The sequence below is a fragment of the Prionailurus viverrinus genome, chromosome B3 (assembly GCF_022837055.1).
Source record: "Prionailurus viverrinus isolate Anna chromosome B3, UM_Priviv_1.0, whole genome shotgun sequence".
Taxonomy (NCBI): domain Eukaryota; kingdom Metazoa; phylum Chordata; class Mammalia; order Carnivora; family Felidae; genus Prionailurus; species Prionailurus viverrinus.
In genome coordinates, this window is record NC_062566.1 from 67,322,141 (window position 1) to 67,343,288 (window position 21,148).

A 21,148-nucleotide genomic window follows, 5' to 3' on the forward strand; every position below is an offset into this window, starting at 1 on the left:
CTTTTAAGTTTGTACATATGTAGTGTGACTCTTCCTACTAATTCTTTACAAGGCTCTATCTATCCAGATATTGCTGTAAGAAGTGGGAAAAATCGCAATAGAAGTTGTAGAACTTCATATAATAAAATGAAAGTAATCCATAACAGTGTGATCATCTTAATTTAACATATGCAACCCCATTTCAATGTTACAACATTGTAAAACTCACAACTCATTTCTTAAAGTATTGCTTTAAGAACGGTATTGACAACACTAATCACGATCACCTTGCAAAATATCTTCAAACAGAAATTAATTTTTAAAAACTAATAACTTACAGGGTACCTGGATGGCTCAGTCATTTAGCATTCAACTCTTAATCTCAGCTCAGGTCTTGATCTCAGGGCTGTGACTTCAAGCCCCACACTGCACTCCACACTGGGTATAAAGCCTACTTAAAAAAAAATTAAAAATAAAATAATATAAATAAAAAGTAATAGCTTACAACAATCCAAGAAAGATTAGCTAATTGGATATCCATTACTGTCAGAGTAACATAAATTGTGTAAAAATCTAGACTGTAAAAACCACTGATATTGCTGAAATGGAGGCAAAAAAAATAAATTTTCAGCTGTGCCTTTAGGCCAATCTATCTGCCTTCCTTCCTTCAAACAGAAGACATCCAACACATCATCGACTTGTATGCTGCTTTCAACAAGAGTGGTTGTATGGACACAATTGTATGGATGGTAGCTACTTCAGGTGGAAAGGATTTGCAGGACTACAGAAAGGAGACTTGAGGACATGGGACCCTGGGCTCTCATATGTTTCTGGGTCACTGATGCTATCAGCATCTGAGGGAAATGAGCAGAGGTTGGGAGATTTCAAGCAAGGGTGAGTCATGCACGTTTTGCCTCCTCCCAGCCCAGGAGCCCTTACATTCCCTTTCAGCCACCTGTGCTTTCAGCCATCAGCACTCTCTTTCCTTCCACGACCATCGCCTTTCCTTTCCCAAGACCTACTAACCAGGACAGGAACCATCTTCAGCTGGAACCATATCATATCAAGAGCTGGAATAAAGCTCGAGGATGGCTCCCTAGAGAGAACATCAGGATCAGAAAAAGGAACAATCGGATCATTTCCAAAAGCTATGAATCCCCAGCGAGGAGTCAGAGAGGGCTATAAAGGAGCAGATGAAGGTGGCTTTAAATGAGCTTGCAGTTAGGAAGGATGGAGTAAGAAAGGGCAGAGGGACGGAGCTGAGGACAGAGGGAGAGCTGAGGTAGCTGGACCCTGGCAACTGGAAGCCAGATTCAGGAGTAACTTAGGAAGGGAAGTGAGACCTAGGGAAAGTTAAGAAGAACCATGCCAACCACAGGAGGGCACTGCATCCCCATGGGCCAGCCTGGAATGTCTAGGACCAACAAAGTGAAGAGGTCAGACAAGGACAGCGAACCCCCTCTCCCTTGCTCCCAGCAGAAAGCATCTCTCCCTCTTCCTAACTCTTGGGTTTCTCATGCTGACACATCTATAGGAGAGGGACACACAGTCACCACCATGTCACACACCACCTGCGTGACAGATACATACACACACACTCACATGTGAACACATGGTATCCTCCCTCTTCTGAAGATTACCTTGCTAACGGTGTTCTCTGTGTAGCAAATGAGTGGAGAAGGCCTGCCTTCCTTTCCATAATGCACAATAGCACCTCTTGTCAGGCAAGGCCGGTGCAGGTTGGAGTTCTTTGCCTTTCCCTCAGCTTAAAAATATCAGGGCTTTAAGATGTGGAAGCAGCCTTGGGGTACCTGGGTGGCTCAGTGGATTGGGCATCCAACTCTTGATTTTGGCTCAGGTCATGATATCATGGTTGTACAATCAAGCCCTGAGACAGACTCCACACTGAGAGAGTAGCCTGCTTAAGATATTTTCTCTCTCTCTCTCTCTCTCTCTCTCTCTCTCTCTCTCTCCTCCCCTCTCCCTCTGCCCCTCTCCTCCTCTTGCACACATACTCTCTCTCTCTAAAATTAAAAAAAATGTTTAAAGGAAAAAACAGATATGGAAGCAGATTAAATGCCCATATATGGGTTGGATTAAAAAATAATGGATTAAAAAATAATAATGGATTAAAAATGGATTAAAAAATAATAATAATCCGGGGCACCTGGGTGGTTCAGTCAGTTAAGCATCTAACTTTGGCTCAGGTCATGATTTCATGGTTCATGGATTTGAGCCCAACATTGGGCTCTACACTGACAGTGTGGAGCCTTCTTGGGATTCTCTCTCTCTTATTCTCTCTCTCTCTCTCTGCCCCACCCCTACTTGCACTCTCTCTGTCTCAAAATAAATAAGTAAACTTAAAAAAAAATAATCCACACAATGGGTTATTCAGCCATGAGAAAGGAGAATATTCTGACATTTGTGACAAAATGTATGGAACTTGAGCACATTATGCTAAGTGAGATAAGTCAGACAGAAAAAGACAAGTATTGTATGATATCACTTATAAGTGGAATCTAAAAAAGTCAAACTTGTAAAAACCAGAGAGTAAAATGGTGGTTACCAGGGGACAGGGCGTGAGGGAATAAGACTGATGTTGCTTAAGGGTACAAACTTGAAATGAGTGGTAAATAAGTCATAGAGATCTAATGCACAGTATAGTGAATATGATAATAATGTTGTACTACAATTATCAAAATTGCTAAGAGACTAAAATGTAATTATCCCAAATACTAAAGGGAAAGGATAATTATATAATGCGTTAAAGGTGCTAAATATAGCTATAAAGGCAATCGTATCACAATATATAAATATATCAAGTTAACACATTGTACATCTTAAATTTACACAATGCTGTATGTCAAACATTCAATTTTTTAGTCAGGGCTTTTGCGATATCCTACCTGTCCTCATACTAAGTTCATATGTTCTTCTTGACACCAAACTTTGCCTTCGTAAGAAAGAAGGGTAGGAGATCAAAGAAGAAGTCAATCATGATTCATCTTAGAGAAAAATATTCTTGTATCAAAATATAGGTTCCCTTGTATCAAAACATAGGTTCCCTGGATGATGTGTGTTACCAATCAGCCTTCTGAAAGACAGCAAAGAGAAAATTGCAGTTGGCCAGAGGGTGAAACCATTTTTTTTGAAGTGTTCTTGAGGAGAAAGAAGTGGATTGGCCTCATAAAAAGCAGTCAAAAATTCTCTGAGCAACTCTAGAATTCCAAACATTCTTCCTGTATAAGTATCACCCACCTGGAGGAGGAGTCCAAAAGTCTGGGTGAGTGTGCAGTCCCCACCATAGCAATAAGAAGATTTTGGTGAGTCTATAAAGAACCTCAGAATGTCTGATTTAAGGAGCCAATATTTTAAATAACACCTTCATTTTTTTCCTTACTAGGGAAGTAACACATATTCAATACAGAAATGTTATAAAACCAGAAAAAAAAACTACAAATCAAAGAAAAGGAAGAAAGAAAGAAAGAAAGAAAGAAAGAAAGAAAGAAAGAGTCTATCTGTAATCTCATAAACCAAAGATAAACACTCTTCATCTTTATAAATTTCCAATCAGTATTTTTTCTGGTTATATTTAAAACTAAAATATGTCATAGGATACATAGTATTTTATGTTGTGCTTTTTTGTTTCCCCTTAACAATATAAAGGGAATGTTTCCCTATTTCCATAAGCTTTCTCTTGGGGTGTATTTTATTAGTGGCAGCATTGTTTTCCTTCCTCAATTGGTGTCATCACTTATTTATTCTTTCTCTTATTGCTGAGTGCTTTGGATATTTTCCCTACTCAGGACAACAGCCTGAGAGCTGAGTTTGAAATTTTGCCTCAGTGGTGGCAGCTCCCCACAAGCTGTTTCAAATGCATGTGATTACCAGGGTGGGGACCTGTTCTCCTTGAAGTTCTTGTTCTTTGTTTCATTTTAGAGTAGTGTTATAAGACAAAATTCAACCAAGTAAATCTGAATATCTGATTGGCTTTATTAATCAATGCATGAGAAAGCATCCTATCTAGTAAGAGGAGGGGAGCTCCTAGGAATTCTACAAAATGGAAAGTTTTCCTAGGAAGGAGGTGGGACAAGAAGTTATTAGCAGAAGAAAAGATTGTTTCAGGCCAGGACATTTTTTGAGGAAGCAGGGAGGGGAATGGCAGGGTTTTTATCATACAAGTTACCACATTAGTGCTGATCAGGACATTTCAGATTGACTGTTAAAAGGTTGCATTCGTGGAACAGATTGAAACTAATTCGATCTTTCTTTGCTGTTGTCAGGGACAAATGACTCCATTTTGGATTTCTTTCTTTTTTAACAATGTTAACAACATACCTCACTTCTGGAAAAACAAAAATGCATGCTCTTCTAATCAATGGAAGGATATCTGGGCCAGCCTACATGGCTGTAGGTATCTTACAGACAAAAAAAAAAAGACAAAACAAAAAAACCGAAAGAGGATGTACTGGCTTGACTTCACCCACTTCTAGTTTCATTCTTCTACAATTTTTCCCAAAGTGAGCATAAAACAAAATGGATGACTGTTCCAGAATTTTCCTGTTTCCAGAATGTTATAAAAATTGTCATTATTTTTCACTTCCTGCCCGATTGCAGAGACGACAGCACAGCTTGACTCAGTAAGTGGCATCCTGTGGCATAGAGATGTTGTTACAGGTTCAGGCAGAAGGGAGTTCTCTGTGTTCTTTTCCTCCTGTGGGGAGGCTCTGCCTTAAACCATGCACTTTCCATCACTCAGGTTTCCTTTAGGTTAATGACAAGGAGCCAGTGATGGAAACTCAGTTCCCTCAAAGGAATCTGGCCACCCCAGGTTGCAGTCCTAAATTGATGGTGTTTAAAAAAAAAGGCCCAAAATAGAGTCATTTGCCCTCCAAAACAGCCAAGAAAGACTCAATTAGTTTCACTCTATCCCAGGAACAGGACTTTTAAAGAGTCAATCTGAAATCTCCTGATCACTACTGCAGTAATCTGTAGGATGAAAACCCTGTGTTTCTGCCCCTCTCCCCCCAAAAGACTTCCTGGCCTGAAACAATCCTTTATTTTGCTAATAACTTCTTGTCCCAACCTTCTTATAAAGACTTTCTATTTTGTACAATTCCTAGGAGCTCCCCTCTATTTGCTAGAGAGCATGCTTTCTGATTCATGCATTGATTAATACAGCCAATTATGATGCAGCCTGGCCAGGTTTGAGGACCCAGAGGGGTTCCACAGGACCAGCCAAGAGGATCCCCAGCTTCACACAGGACAGAAAGAAATCAAACATGAGTGAGCAGGCAGGAAGTAAAAGCAGAGTTTATTGAAGACATAGAGTGCAGACAGATACAGACAGAACATCTGGGACACTCAGAAAGGAAAGGAGAGAAAGTTTTGTCTTTGTTTGCAGTATGAGGTTTTTACTGACAATTGTGCTCTGGTGCGCATGCCCTCTCAGGCATCCAGGAACTGGTCAGAACAAGGACAGGGGCAGGTATCCATCATAAGTCACTTATTCCCTGGAGGCAGGGGGTTTAGGCACCCAGATGTCCAGTGCCAATGGTCTAGAATACACACATGTGGCCTCACCTGGTCATTCTTGCCTGGTCACTCCTTAGATGTTATCTGCTCTGCTGGAAGACTCCAAAGAAATCATTAACTCCTTGTCCCTTATCAGGAAGACATACACTAAGGCATGCATAAGGTAGAGGTGCAGGTCCTAGCAAGAATAGAAACAAAAGAAGGAGAAAAATAAAACAGCTTTTTTTCATGGGGTCCTTTCAGTTTCCCCTATCTCAATGAGATCTTCTAATTTACTCAGTTGGATTTTTTTTCTTCAACAATGGAAGGTGAGTAACAAGAAGAGATTGCTTATAGCTCTAAGATACATAGAGACAAATCAGAAGGGTGTCAGTCAACTAATACTGGACACGTATTGTAAATTGTGAGAAATAAGCCCACTGCCCCAGTCAAAGGAGGGACACGGAGACTAGGAGCACAGTGAAGGGAGGCTTTAATCAACATTCTTGTAAGAGCAGGTGTCTGATGGACAGGCACACTCCGGGTGGTTACAGCAAACAATTTATCTCCTAGCATGCAAGTCCCTCCCCTGGATCCTTATTGGCTGAGTACTACAGAGGTTACAGCCTTCACCCAGAAGTTGCCAATGCCCACGTGAAGCCAAAAAGTAGTCTGATTGGAACAAATCCTTGGGGTGATGCAGAGACTTCAGTTCTTTGGCACATGCTCACTGCAAAGCCCGCAAAAAATAAGCCCTCAAAATGGATAAGAGAAGAACCAGGAAGGGAAGTGTCTAAGGGTTTGGGACTCCATTGTCGGGCTGGGCGGGGTGAGGAGGGCAGTGTTCATACATAGTTTCAATACATAGTTTCATACATAGTTTCAGTAAACCTACTGTTAACTAGACAGCACAGCTTTTATTTGGTATTTGAAAGTGAATCATCTCACTTCCCACATAAATCATGTGATTTGTTTAAGTATTTTTAATAGATGCCCCATCTCCACTGAAGTGAGCTTGTTTTGACAGAAGGTTTTCACCTTACCTTGTCAAATTACAAAATTATATTGTTCTTAAGAAATCTCATAGACAGGGTTGCCTGGCTGGCTCAGTTGGTGGAGCATGCTACTCTTCATCTCCAGGTTGTGAGCTCAAGCCCCACATTGGGTGTAGGGATTACCTAAAAAATAATACAATCTTTAAAAAGAAAAGACAGAAAGAAATCTCATAAACATGTTTATGTAATCTTTTTAAATTTGTTTTTCATATTTATTTATTTACTTATTTATTTATTATTTATTTATTTACTGAAAGGAGGGAGAGGAGCAGAAGAAGAGGGAGAGAGAAAAATCCCAAGCAGGGTCCAGGCCCAGCATGGAGCTGATGTGGGGCTCAATCTTATGACCATGAGATCAGGACCTGAGCTGAGATCAAGAGTTGGGTTCTTAATCAACTGAGCCACCCAGATGCCTTAAACTTGTTTTTAAGAGAATTTATTTTATTTTTTATTTTACTTATTTATTTTTGAGTAATCTCTACACCCAATGGGGGCTAGAACTCACAACCCTGAGATCAAGAGTCACATGCTTCTCTGAACCTGCCAGGTGTCCCTTCTACACTTAATGGGGAAAGTTGCATAGGATTTTTGCAGACCATGAAGCCCAGTTTTTAAGGCTACTCCAGCCTCCTTGTGCAAAAATGAGGAAGAATATCTTGCAGGTGGAGGTCATTGATTAACATCAGTTTCTGGCATCATCAGCAGCCTGGCACTGAGACACTGATTGTTCCTACATAAGTTCGTATGTCTCCCTACTGTCCTAACCTACACATTCACTTGCTCCCTGCTTAGCTACTTGACAGAAATAAATGTCAATGTTGTATTAACCAAATGTGTGGATATATGTCCTGAATATTTTCTCTCAGTACTGCCTACATTTTGAAATCATGAACCAAAGATTTTACATGTAACCTTAAGTTATTACTCAAAATAAAACATGCATCCTTTCTTTTTGTAGTTTTTGACCTGCTGAATCCTTGAAAGCCCTAAGAGTGATAAGAGCAACCTATTGTTACTCAGCATTGTCAATCTAATGAGTCTTTGTCACTCTAAGAGAATTTTCCTGGCCTCATCCTCCTCTCTTGGACAACCATCACCCTGAGACCAGGGTCATGTTTAATTGCATTTCAGTCATAAAGAAGTCCAGCTGGTAGAAATACACAATGTCCACCTGTTGAATATGTAGCTCGGTCCCCAAAATTATTAACAGGACCTACTAACCTAAAAGGGCACAAAATCCCTCTTTGGGAATATATTAATGTCTTTATAATTCCCTATTTCTACATTGTACCAAGTATAGCTTACAAAGTTCAGTCAAATGTCAGGTACCTAAACACCTAACATTAGAATGAATTTGGTGATTTGGTTGATAATGACATTTTTCCCCTTAATTACAAGGGGAAAAAAGGATAATGCATCTCACTTGATTCCCAGAGAAATCAACCTAAAATACACCAAGATTCCAAAAATGAACTTAGAACACAAGACACAGAATCAATAATCAAAAATAGAAGAGACATTCTTTGGCAGGAGGTGGGGCTGGTTTTAGAAATAGATGGGGGGGGGGGGGCGCGCCTGGGTGGCTCAGTCAGTTGAGCAACCGACTCCGGCTCAGGTCACGATCTCATGGTTTGTGAGTTCGAGCCTCGCATTGGGGTCTGTGCTGACAGCTTAGAGCCTGGAGCCTGCATCGGATTCTGTGTTTCCCGCTCTCTGCCCCTCCCCTGTTCATGCTCTGTCTCTCTCCATCTCAGAAATAAACCTTAAAAGAAAATTTTTTTAAAAAGAAAAGAAATAGAGGGGCATCTGGGTGGCTCCTCTGTCTCCCTCTCTCTCTGCCCCTTCCCCACATATGCGCTCTCTCTCTCTCTCTCTCTCTCTCTCTCTCTCTCTCTCTCTCAAAAATAAGGATTGGATAGTTCTCAAACTAGCTCCAAGGTGTATATTTTAACTAAGAAGAGAAAAATCTTTCTATTGTAGCAGTTAATTATCCTCAGTAAGAGCCCATCATAACCAGGGACATTGCACACTGGGCACCAAGACTATGGCTTGGGATCTCTGTGTACCTTGCATCAGTGGATCTAGTGAGGACAAATCATTAAATCTGGGAAAGATATGGGGCACCTAGGTGGCTCAGTCAGTTGAGTGGCCGACTCTTGATTTTGGCTCAGGTCATGACCCCAGGGCTGTGGGATCAAGCCCTGGGTCAGGCTCTGAGCTGATCCTGAAGCCTGTTTAAGATTCTCTCTCTCTCTCTCTCTCTCTCTCCCTCCCTCCCTCCCTCCCTTCCTCCCTCCCTCTCTACCAACCGGCTCTCTCTAAAAAATACAATTTTTAAAAATCTTGGAAAGATAAAAGGCAAATATCAAAGATGGAAAAGTAGGGGCGTCTCATGTCTCAGTCGGTTAAGTGTCCGACTTCAGCTCAGGTCATGATCTTGCAGTTCGAGGGATCGAACTGCTGACAGCTCAAAGCCTGGAGCCTGCTTCAGATTTTGTGTCCTGTCTCTGCCCCTCCCTTGCTTGTGTTCTCTCTCTCTCAAAAATAAATAAACATTTACCAAAAAAAATTAAAAAGATGGAAAAGTAGTGCAGGTCATCAGCAGATGGCTCTACTAGCTCAATAAGTCAAATCAAAGTCATACAGGACTATAACCAAGAAGAATTAAGTATGACATGCTATTTAATCACAGTTCAGAACAGCTCCCCTAATTTCTGCTGAAGATACTTCAATAATATCACTTAACTTTGGAAGAAAGTAGAGGACTAATGGGAAGAGTGGATTGGTGTTTACTTCAGAAAAAAAGAAAAGACAGGGGCCACTATAGCTCCAAGGGAGAGAGGTGGAGGGGGAGTGAAGGGAGAAGGAAAGAAGGAGAGAGACAGAGAGAGAGAAGGAGGAAGGGAAGAAAGAGCATGGAGACTGGTTTTCTAAAGGCATAGCTAAAGCAACAACTCAGAGGCAACATTCTGAAAGGATGGGTACCATTCTTCAGGATACAGTGTATTTGTTAAACCAGAGACCTCTAAATGATACTGTGTCTCTAACAGGAAGAATACATGGTTCCAGCAACCAAAGAGTAGAAGCAGGAATGGCTCCACCTATCACCACTCCCATTGACCCATTGAGAAATTTTGTACTTTCCTCTGTAACTCTGGGCTCGGTGGGGCCAAAGGTTTAGGTCCCCAAAGTGGATGCTCTTTTGCCAAGTGATACATCAAAGGTGCCACTGAACTACAAACTACAGCTGCTGCCAGGACACTGGATTTCTTGGGTCCAGGGACCAGCAGATAAGAAGAGCAGTTACAAGGAGCACCTAGCTGGTTCAGTTAGTAGAGCGTGTGACCTCGGGGTTGAGTTCAATCTCCACGTTGGATGTACAGATTACTTAAAAATAAAATCTTAAAGGGGCATCTGGGTGGTTCAGTTGTTTAAAGCATCCGAATCTTGATCTCACGGTTCGTGGGTTCAAGCTCCATGTTGGGCTCGGAGCTGACGGCAGAGAGACTGCTTGTGATTCTCTCTCTCTCCTCTCTCTCTGCCCCTCCCCCACTCATGCCCCCCCTCAAAATAAATAAATAAACTTTAAAAAAATAAAAAATAAAACTGTAACCTATGATTTTTTAAAAAAATCCAAGACATGAAAAAACAACATGCATCAAAATTAGAAAAAAATTTCAGGAAAAAAGGTGACAAATTCAGGAAAAGTTACATAATAAAAGTAAAAATCATTTAAAAGATAAAGACTAATCTAGAAGACACAAATGCAAATAAACATAATAATAATAAAGAAAATAAACATAATAAAGAATAGTAAAGAATATCTTTAGAGAGAAAACTTTATACAAAGAAATGAAAGAGATAAAAAATCGTACTATTTGGGATCTTTGATGGCAGAATTTCTTTAATTTCCCAAGAAATTTGTTTCAGTTGCTTCATACCTTCATTGTTTCTCTCAACCTAATTGTTAGCCATTTCCCTCTTTCATAAACTTATGAAGAAAACCAGCTGAACATCATGCCTCTCTAACTGAATTATCCAAACCTTTCTCAGAGAAGTTTTTTCCCTTTACTTACTTTGGGAGTGGGAGGTGGGGGGTATTTCTTTTTAATGTTGCCTAATTTCTCCACATTTATGTCTGTCTTTTTAAAGGTAATTCAGAGTTTCTAACTCTGGAGTAGTATTTTCTAACTGGAAATACTACTCCATCCAAGGTATGCAACCAGAATTAATATAGCAGAATTAATAGATTAGTTATGAAACAGGCTCATCTATGCTTTGGGGGGGATTGTGACCCAGTCAAATGATTAGACTCAGATCCTCAACCCAGTCTACCCTGTTAAGTGTTTCCAAGCATGAAAACAAAGAGTGGTCACATTATCAACATCATCAACAAATATTGATTAAGCATTTTCAATGAATAAAGAATTGTGTTCACTGTTTTAGATGTCTTAAGGACATCCTTAATCCATAAGAAGGGTGGTGTGGAGGTTTTCATTTTGTTTTGTTTTCATGAACAATACTTTGGATTAAGAACAAAGACAGATAAATTTATGTCTAAGTCAGCTTTGGAGATGTATTACTGAAGGAAGAGAACAATCCCAATTACGTCAGTGTCAGAATAAAGGAAACACCTGTATGTTGGCAGTTAATAGGAAAAACAGGAGGGACATTCAGAGGTACCACCAAGTTCTCCTGTTCCTTATTTCAAGGTCTCTAGAGCTCAGTCATACTTTGCCCCAAATATCCCCCCTTTCAAGTCTGTTTTTGAAATACAACATGAAATTATAATAAAAATTAAAATGTGATTATGTCCCTTCAAGTTCCCAAAATACATACAGTAACACATATGATAATAATATCATCAGCATACTGGGAGTTTACTTGGACCAGACATTATGTCATTAAATGCTCACCCCAATAACCCTGTGAGGTAGCAGCCATTACTATCTCACTTTTCTAGAATTCAGACTGCCAGATTCCAGATGGCAAGCATTTTATCCCTATGTTCTGTTACCTTCCTATGACAAAAATAATAAGGCCAATTTATGTTAAATCTAACCTATAGTGATGAGGATATTTTTATTTTGCTAATACTTGAGCCAACAATTTAAAGTGAAAGCAAACTGGGGCACCTGGGTGGCTCAGTTGGTGGAGCATCCAACTTTAGCTCAGGTCATGATCTCGTGGTTTGTGAGTTCGAGCCCTAAGTCAGGCTCTGTGCTGACAGCTCAGAGCCAGGAACCTGCTGCAGACTCTGCATCTCCCTCTTTCTCGCTGCCCCTTGCCCACTTGTGCTCACTCTCTTGTGCACTCTGTCTCAAAAATAAACATTTTTTAAAAAGAAAATAAAGTAAAAGCAAACTGTCACAAGAGATGAGACAAAGTGTGTCCCTGTGACTCAAAGTGACGGAGGAGGGAAGAAGGTGAACCCAAAAGGAAGGAGAGCAGTGACTGCTGGATTTACACCTGTCTTAAGCAACTCTCAAGACTCCTTCCAGAGCATTCAGATTATAAAGCCAAACTCACCCTTATTAGAATCAAAGCTTAAGGGACGCCTGGGTGGCTCAGTCCGTTAAGCGTCCGATTTCAGCCCAGGTCACGATCTCACAGTTCGTGAGTTCGAGCCCCGCGTCGGGCTCTGGGCTGATGGCCCAGATCCTGGAGCCTGCTTCCGATTCTGTGTCTCCCTCTCTCTCTGACCCTCCCCCGTTCATGCTCTCTCTCTGTCCCAAAAGTAAAATAAACGTTAAAAAAAAAATTAAAAAAAAAAAGAATCAAAACTTAATAACCTAAATGCAAACCAGACAGTTCTGACTGATTTAGTTCCCATATTTTACCCCATAATTACCATATTTGGACTCTTGCAGTTGCAGCAAAGGCAAGAATTTCACCCATCCAGTCACCAGAGATCAAAACGTTAAGATATTCCATAGGTGACTAATGTTTGCTAACGCAATCAAGAGGGCACACAACACAGTGAGTCCGTTTTAATGCTACATGTTAAGTTAGCACTTCAGGACATTTAGCATATTGTTCTTAAGTAACTTGCTAACTTGCATTCCAAGTGCCAACAATATGCGATAGAGCATATGTTTAAAGGTGAGGCTGGGACTTAGGCTGCCCAGTTTTAAATCTAGCTGTCATCTAACAAGCTTTGTGATCTTGCGCGTGATAGTTAACCATCTAAATACTCACTTTCTTCAACTGCAAAATGGGGTTAACAGAATCTATCTCTTAGCAGGGACGAAATGCGGTAACAGAGTCAATGTGCTTGCCACAGTGTCGGGTACCCAATGTTCTAAGTGTTAGAATTTAGTATTTATCCAAGAAGACTGCTTAATATGGAGAGAAACTAATATGTAAAAAAACATTAAATCTATTAACCATCAATGTGTTATCTTCGGTTGCCTAAAGTTGGTTTTTCTTATATTTCCCTTACTGCATTCTCCCGTTCTCACACAGGGGGAAAAAAAATCCCAAAACTTCACAGTTCTCCAGAGAGAAAAACAAGGAACGCAGGTAGTTAATACATCCAGAAATACCGTTCCCTGTCTAGCGCGCTTTTCTGGAGGCCCTAGGAAATGGCCCACCCCTGCCCCTCGACTTCGGGACGCGGAGACCAGTCCCAACACTACCTCCAGGTCACCTCGCCTCCAGCTCGTTACCCAGGCACCAAGGTCCTGGTCCCATCAGCGTACACCAACTCTCCGAGGTGATTTACATATCGATTTTTATTGGCTACTGGAAGCACTCGCTCTCCTCATTGGCTGACACTGCGCCGTGCCGAAGCTGCGCGGAGGATGTGCGGGTCACAGGCAACAGCATTTCCGTTTCCGGCTCGCCTCCGGTGCCATGGCGACCGCGAGGGCAGTGAGACTTCTGCTGACTTCAAGCAGATGGCGTCTCGGCCGTAGAGAAGTTCCCCAGTCCCGCGTGAGTGCCTACTTTCCCTGCCCTCGGAGAGACCCTGGATCTCGAAAATAGCTCCGCTCGGAGGAATAACGCTCTTAGGAGCTCCTCCCTTAGCAAACGCCATAAGCTTCCTTTCTGCCCCGCAATCAGCACGTTTTTCCCGGCCTGCAGGCGCTCGCCGCCCTTGTGCCCGGCGTATCTCAGGTGGATAACAGCTCCGATTTTCTGGGGAAGAGGCCCCATCGCCGGCACCCCGGCATCCTGCAGCTGCCATGCGTAGAGCTGCCGAAAGCACTGGCTGCCGCCGCACAGCTCCTCCTGCTCCGTGAGTGTCGATGGGAAGGGGAGGCCCGAGAAATAGCGGAAAGCGGGTGTGCATGCAAGTGATGTCGCGTTTCATCTTTGGCCCATAGAGAGCGCGATGCCCAATGTGGAGAAGCAGGTGCGGGCACTGACGAATTACCTCTGGAGCCGGCATTTACCTGTAGGGCCGGAGGAGTTGCAAAGACGGGCTGTGTATCTTGAGGAAAAATTCTTGGAAAACCCAGGTAGGGCTTGAGAATAAAGAGTAGACCAAATTGAAATATTGGTGGGAAATGAAGACCAAGAAATAATTTTACTGTCTCTCAAATTGATACTGTGGTTTCTTGTTTCACTTTCTGGCCAGAGCAGTTGTTACAATGATGCCTCACTAGAAGATAGACTGTTTCAGAGGTTGGTCTTGGGGCTTTGGTAAAGGTCAGTGAGGTGCTTCGGTATTTTGTCAAAATCTAGATCTTTGGGTTTTTTTCCTCTAAATCCACTGGATTCGGACTAAGTTTTTATTCAAGTGAAATAAAATCCCCGTATGGCTCCCTGTCCAGTACAAAAGCCTTCTTCGGGTATAAGAGAATGAATATTATTCCTCAGGTTATTTTCATGATTACCTTTATTTTCTTTATTTTTAAGTGTATTAATTTTTTTTAGTGACCTCTACACCCAACATGGGCTCGAACTCACAACCCTGTGATCTAGATTCACATGTTCCTCCATCTGAGCCAGGCGCCAAACACTTCTCTTTAAAAGAGAACAAAACTTGGGGCGCCTGGGTGGCTCAGTCGGTTGGGCGGCCGACTTCGGCCCAGGTCATGATCTTGCGGTTTGTGAGTTCGAGCCCCGCGTCAGGCTCTGTGCTGACAGCTCAGAGCCTGGAGCCTGTTTCGGATTCTGTGTCTCCCTCTCTCTCTGCCCCTCCCCCGTTCATGCTCTGTCTCTCTCTCTATCTCAAAAATAAATAAACGTTAAAAAAAAAAAATTTAAAAGAGAACAAAACTTGTGGGATAGGGCTGGTTGAATTGCATAAACTGCTGTTAGAGGCAAAATACTATCGGGTACATTCTGGTGGTGATGATGGCGGTTGCTGTTATTCTTACCTGAAAGTTTTCTCTAGGTTTGGCTTCTCTCTTAAGCGCTGAGGTTTTGCCTCCGATGGGAGTTGCAGAGGAATGGACAGGCAGTATATTCAGCTATTGGATCTGAGCCATGTTCTTCCTAGGTCCTCACTCCCAGTTCTCGTTCTCACCCCAGATTTATCTCAGTCAGAGGAGAAACTTCGTGAAACGGTGCTGCGTGCCCTACGCAAAACTACATACCATTGGCAAGAACTGAGGTAAGGAGGATTAGAAGAGCTACAGAAGAAAAAAATCTTTAGAAGGAGACTGGGGAAGTACAATTATACAATTCTTGTTAGAAAAGGCTACCTGGTTCATAGCTCAAGACTCTTCCCTTTTGAGGACTGAAAGTGCTGAACTGGAAGAGCTCTTTTCAAAGATTTCATTTCCTAAAAATCTAAAGGTTAGCGAGGCCATGGAGGTTATTTCGCAGTCGGTATGACTCTCTCGTTTGTTTTTGTTTTTTTTGACAGCTACAATGAGAAACTGAGCCTGGTGTATATGGCAGCAAGACTGGATGGTGGCTTCGCAGCAGTCTCCAGGGCATTCCATGAGGTGAAAGCCCCTCAGCTTCCAACCTGAATCCTTCTACCATCAGTTCCTTTATTCATAAAATAGTCTTCTGGGGTAGGGTTCTTGGGACTTGGCATGTGATTTTTTTTTTTTTTTTTTTAAAGAGGCTCTCTTTATCCTCTGAAAGGATTTTGTGACCCAAGAGAGGTTTAAAATCATTGTTTTAGGAGGTTCCATTCTATAAAGTATTTACATTGAATCTCAAAAAACATTCACATGTCATCTCTGCTGAGGTCCCCTAATTCATATTTACCAAGGCCCTAAATAAGTGTCCACTTATGCTACTGTGGGGTGTTGTATATTTCTTCAGATCCAGGCTCGAGTTCCAGAGTTCCAGCCCCAAACCTTACTGGACTTTGGTTCAGGTACTGGTTCTGTCACTTGGTAAGTATCTTTCTGTCTCTGTCAATTCTGGCTCTAGAGAGCCATGTGTACAACATTCCAAGAGACTGGGAAACCAGAAGGAGAATAGGAAAGTTGGGAACTAGAATGTTTCTTCCCTGAGATTCAGTATGGCATAAGAAGGTATATGGATTAGGGCCAGAACTTAAAGAAAGTTCAAGTGAAAAAAGACCCATGTTTAGAAAGATAAAAAAGGAAAGGAATTTAGTCTAGGGCATATCACCAAGATATTCTTTTTATTTTATTTATTTATTTTTTTTTGCCTACAAATAGTTTTTATGTGTCTGCCCCCTTTTTAAAGAGTTATAAATGAAATAAGAAAATAACATTGGTAGTTTTTCCAACTGTTGTAAAATAATACTCTGTTTCCCAGGGGTGGGGTTGGTGGCAGAGGGGTGTCCTGTAGGGATGACTCTTTATCATGAAAATTGGCCATTTATATTTTGCCATCTTAGGGCTGCTCACAGTACTTGGGGCCAGAGCCTACGAGAATATATGTGTGTGGACAGCTCAGCTGCTATGTTGGATTTGGCGGAGAAGCTACTGAAAGGTGAGAAGAAAGTATAAGGAAGGACTTTTTCAAAGTTGAAGGAGTTAGGCAGAGAACTAGAAAGAGTGTTTTACTGGGGAGTAGAGGAGGGCTCAAAGTTAAAAATGAGTCTGATTTCTTTCCAGTGTTATGGTCAAGCAGAGGCTGGTGGAGGCCTTTGCTGGACTGTGGATGGTTTGGGTAAGATTAACAGGGCAGGTGACCCAATATTTTCTTACCCTATTGCATCTCACCCTCACCTAGTGCTTTTCTTTATTCTTAGGACCATGTTTCTTATCGAGAGATCCCTTCAGTGTATACCTATACAGTCCTAGTTGCCACGTCTCTGTTTTACTCCATAGGTGGCTCAGAATCTGGGGAGCCTTATGTTCCAGGTGTCTTTTTCAGACAGTTTCTACCTGTATCACCCAAGGCAAGTGACAACATTTAGAGTATGTTAAATGTGGAATTTGGCAGACAGAAAACTGTAGCTTCAGCTCTGCTACCCAGCACCGAGTGATAGAAGATAAAAGAGAACAGAAGAAATATCAGAGGATAGAACTTTGTTACAGTCTTGGAAGGGGAGCCAGGGGGAATGTCAGGTCTATTCATGTTTCTTATCTTGGTTCTCAGGTACAATTCGATGTGGTGGTATCAGCCTTTTCCCTAAGTGAACTGCCCAGCAAGGCTGACCGCACTGAGGTAATCCACACCTTATGGCGCAAGACAAGTCATTTTCTGGTGAGTTGAAATTGCTTTTTCCCTTCAAGTTGTTTTTTTGTTTTTTGTTTTTTTTTTTTAAGTTTATTTATTTTGAGAGAAAGAGAGAGAGAGCAGGGGTGGGGCAGACAGAGAGGGAGAGAGAGAATCCCAAGCAGGCTGTACATTGTCAGTACAGAGCCCAACAGGGGACTCGAACTCCCAAACTGTGAGATCATGACCTGAACTGAAATCAAGAGTCAGATGTTAACTGACTGAGCCACCCAGGCACCCCTCCCTTTAAGTTTAAAGCAGCTTCATTGGTTTCACGTATTTCCTTCTCTCCACTGGAACTTGTGTTCATTCTTAACCATTTTCTCATGCCTAGATCCCTTCATCCCTCTTTTAGGGTCTCATCCCCATCTTATACGGGGCAGGCCCTTTCTTTTAGGGCCCCCTCCTCCCATCTGCAAATGTTCTTACAGAGCTGCTAACATTTATGTTTTCATGTAATTCAGGGCTTGTGCTTATTTTCCTTTTTTGTGAACAGATATTGGTAGAGAATGGAACAAAAGCTGGGCACTCCCTTCTCATGGATGCCAGGGACCTGGTCCTTAAGGTAAGATTCTCCTTCTTTCATAACCACCCCCAATCTGTCACCAGTTATTGCTACTCCCTTAAAAACTGAAGAGACTCTGTTGTACAATGGTAGGGGTGACTCTCAGGATATTAGGCATATGAAGTCATTACGACATGTTATAGGGATTAGCAAACTAGGACCTGTGGATCAAATCCAGCCTGCCACCTGTTTTTATAGGAACCATGCTTATTGGTGTGTGTGTTGTCTGTGGCTGCTTTCACACTATAAATAGCAGAATTGAAATAGTTGGGACAAAAACAGATTTTACCTGTTCTCTGGGCTTTTAAAAAAGAAAAAGTATGCCAACCCCTGATCTAGGGCATCACTAAGCCAAGAACCTTATCTTTTGGGGACAGTATGATCCAGTGTATAATCATAAATTTAATCGTCCTGGAGTGGGTTCTTTTTGAGAGTGGAGGTTGCTGACAAGGGAGAGCACCACACTATGTGCCAAGTTCCTGCCTTTCTCCTGCTACAAAGAGAAAGTTCTTTGTTTGGAGTATTAGAGAAGCAGCCAGCTTAACTCAAGGAACATAGTTAATAATTACCAGAATTGAACGTTAAAGGAGTCCTCAATTTACTGAGTGCAGAGATTGAATTATGAGAATAGACCCCTCAGACTTAATATTTTTTTTTAGGTAGGCTCCACTCCCAGCATGGAGCCCAACGCGGGGCTTGAACTCACAACCCTGAGATCAAGACCTAAGCTGAGATCAAGAGTCAGACACTTAACCCACTGAGCCACCAGGCACGCCCCCACCAGCTTAATTTTTTTGGTTTTAGGGCAAAGAGAAGTCACCTTCAGACCCTCGACCTGGCTTTGTCTTCGCTCCAGTGAGTATTATTTCTGCCTTTCCCACCATGCAAAGATCTGAACTCAGTTATGGCCAGGAAAAGTGAGAGGGTAAAGCTAAGCCACCCTGTACTATTTTGGGTCCCTATCCAGTTTCTTTCTTAGTTGTTCCCCTGGCCCTCCCTGCCTCCTGCTCCTGTGCTCCCATATCCCTAGCCCTTCTTGACTCTATCTTTCTGAGTTTTTCAGTTGTATGATCTCTGTGGTTCGTTTGTCTTACCTCATGTCTTTTGTGTGTGTTCACAGTGTCCACATGAATTTCCTTGTCCCCAGTTGACAGCCTCTAAGCCCCTGGCCTGTAGCTTTTCTCAGGCTTACCACTCCATCCCCTTCAGTTGGGTATGTATCCTGAGAATGTTGCAACAGGGTGAAAATAGCCTGGGGGAACACCATGAAAAAGAGTCAGAGGTGGAAAGAGTTGGAGAAGTCAGAGAAGAGCCTGGAGATTTTCAAGCCTGAATGTGCATGGCTTATGAAAAGGGTGCAGGGATGGAGGTGGGGGGGAATGGTTTTTTTCCCATCTATTTTTCCTCCAAATAGTCTCTATGTCCTTATCTTAGAATAAGAAGAATCTAAAAGAGGAAAAGTTCTCCATGGTAATTCTTGCCCGGGGGTCTCCAGAAGAGGCTAATCGTTGGCCCCGTATCACTCAGCCTGTCCTCAAACGGCCACGCCATGTGCATTGTCACCTGTGCTGTCCAGATGGGCATATGCAGCATGCTGTGATCACAGCCCACCGGCATGGCAGGTATAAAGGGTGTGACCAAAATTAGGGGGAGGAGGCAAGACCCTGCAGCCCACACTGACTTCCCTTTTCCATAGGGATTTGTATCGCTGTGCTCGTGTCAGCTCTTGGGGAGATCTTTTACCTGTGATCACACCTTCAGAGTCGGAGCTTCCTCCGTCCCCTGCTAAAGATCCCCCTGGAAGTTGACGAGGATGCATAACAAGTATTTGCTTACACAGGCCTGCCAAGGGTGAAGGTACCTGGTATCCAGGATGGGAGTGCTCCCAGCCCTATGTATCTGTTTGAGGTTTTAATAATAAAAAGTTTGCAAAGAGTAGAAATGGATCTTGTGATTCTTAAAAGGTACAGAGGTCAGTTGTCTTGGCCTATCCTGTGACGAAGAGAATCCTCAGATGTTCAGTGCCTGTTTCCCATACAGATCTCAAGCTCACCTTCTCCCGTAAGAGTACTGTTCCCTCTGCCAGAGACCAGGGCTGCCCAGGGAAGTCACCCGAGGCAGAGAAGTGGGGAGAGCTGCCCCAGCTCTCTGAGCACTGGCTCAGCAGATGTCACGGTTGTTAGGTGGCCACCTGAACAGGGGGCCAGCAGCTGCCTCACCTCTGTGTTTTTCTCCCTCCTTTCCTTCTGTCTCTCTCAGGGTCCATCAGCTCCCCAGTTTGCTGGATATATTTTCCTCAAGTGTCAGTCCTCATCAAGACTGAATTTTCCACCTCCCCCCACCGCAGATCCAGGCAGGACCCTTCAGTTTGCTTGGTTCATTTCTCAGCGTTCCCCGAGACCTTCCTGTTTCAGAGCTAGAGCAACTTTCCTTGTCTTAAAATTCTCACCCCTCTCCCCTGATACACACCGTCTACGACTTACTTACCATGGCTTGATTTTCAAGTTTTCAACTTTAAGATGATATGAAAGCGATGCACATCCAGTAGAAGCTGTACTTTGGATTTTGAATTTGGATCTTCTCTCAGGTTAGCGATATGTGGTATGATCATCTCGTGTTGCTGGCAGGCAACTGCCTGCTCCCAGGCAGTCACGCGATAGTGACAGTAAATGGCACCCTTAGAACCATTCTGGTTTTTGCTCTCAGTACAGTATTTGGTAAATTATAAGGAATTTCAACACTTTGTTATAAAATAGACTTTGGTTAGATGATTTTGCCCATCTGTGGGCTAATAGAAATGTTCTGAGCACAGTTAGGTAGGCTAGGCTATGACTGGTAGCTGAGGTGTACTAAATGCATTGTCAGCTTAGGAGGCTTAAGTATGTAGCCCCATCGTACACTGAGGAAGATCTGCATACATCCGAAAATAGGCACAGTCAAAAGCTGGAACAGCATCAGTGTTGTAATACTAGAAATCTCAACTTCCCCATTAGACATTATCATGCCTAGAGCTATTTTTCTGGGGTTACAGGAAAGGGGAGTCCGCTCATCTAGTTTCCACAGAATGGTGGGCGGCAGCACCACCTCTCAGCCCCACCTCCTTACCTGAAAGTGGCCCCAAATCCCCTCTGAAAGGGGAGGGTTCAGATATCAGCATAACCCATAAGACAGGGAGTGGGGTGGGGTGGAGAGGGTATGGAAGTCTTAGATGAAGGGTCTTGAATAAGGCAGGACCAGGTGTCCCCAGTACAAAACAGCTGGGAAGGCCCTCCCCAAACTCCCATTTTGGATTAGACCAGCCCCAGGCATGAACTAAGACTGTCCACAGCATTTGGATTAGTCATGGCAGCGAAGAGAAGAGGACCTACAGCACAGGCTGTGCCTGGCAGGGAGTCTGGAGTTTCTGGTTTCCAAGTTCTGGAAGGCATGAGCC

At 42.7% G+C, this 21,148-nt stretch overlaps 1 protein-coding gene and 1 long non-coding RNA gene across 3 annotated transcripts; one reads left to right on the forward strand and one right to left on the reverse strand.

Moving 5' to 3' along the window:
* Positions 1-370: 370 nt before the first annotated feature.
* Positions 371-13,228, reverse strand: LOC125167424 (uncharacterized). Of its 2 annotated transcripts, none has more exons than XR_007152781.1 (5): positions 13,187-13,228; positions 6,537-6,671; positions 5,563-5,692; positions 2,886-3,073; positions 371-430 (listed from the first exon to the last, which is right to left on the reverse strand). It is a non-coding gene; the product is annotated as an uncharacterized LOC125167424 (long non-coding RNA). The 2 variants fall into 2 exon arrangements; XR_007152780.1 differs by having other exon boundaries at positions 371-433.
* Positions 13,229-13,386: 158 nt separating this feature from the next.
* Positions 13,387-19,653, forward strand: METTL17 (methyltransferase like 17). The gene is made up of 14 exons (XM_047861483.1): positions 13,387-13,484; positions 13,635-13,788; positions 13,877-14,011; positions 15,030-15,111; positions 15,367-15,448; positions 15,777-15,850; positions 16,324-16,418; positions 16,760-16,830; positions 17,031-17,138; positions 17,647-17,715; positions 18,520-18,570; positions 18,836-18,928; positions 19,150-19,337; positions 19,412-19,653. Exons 1-14 carry the CDS (start codon positions 13,404-13,406, stop codon positions 19,521-19,523), a joined length of 1,395 nt encoding a protein of 464 aa, XP_047717439.1. The 5' UTR covers positions 13,387-13,403; the 3' UTR covers positions 19,524-19,653.
* The last annotated feature ends 1,495 nt before the right edge of the window (positions 19,654-21,148 follow it).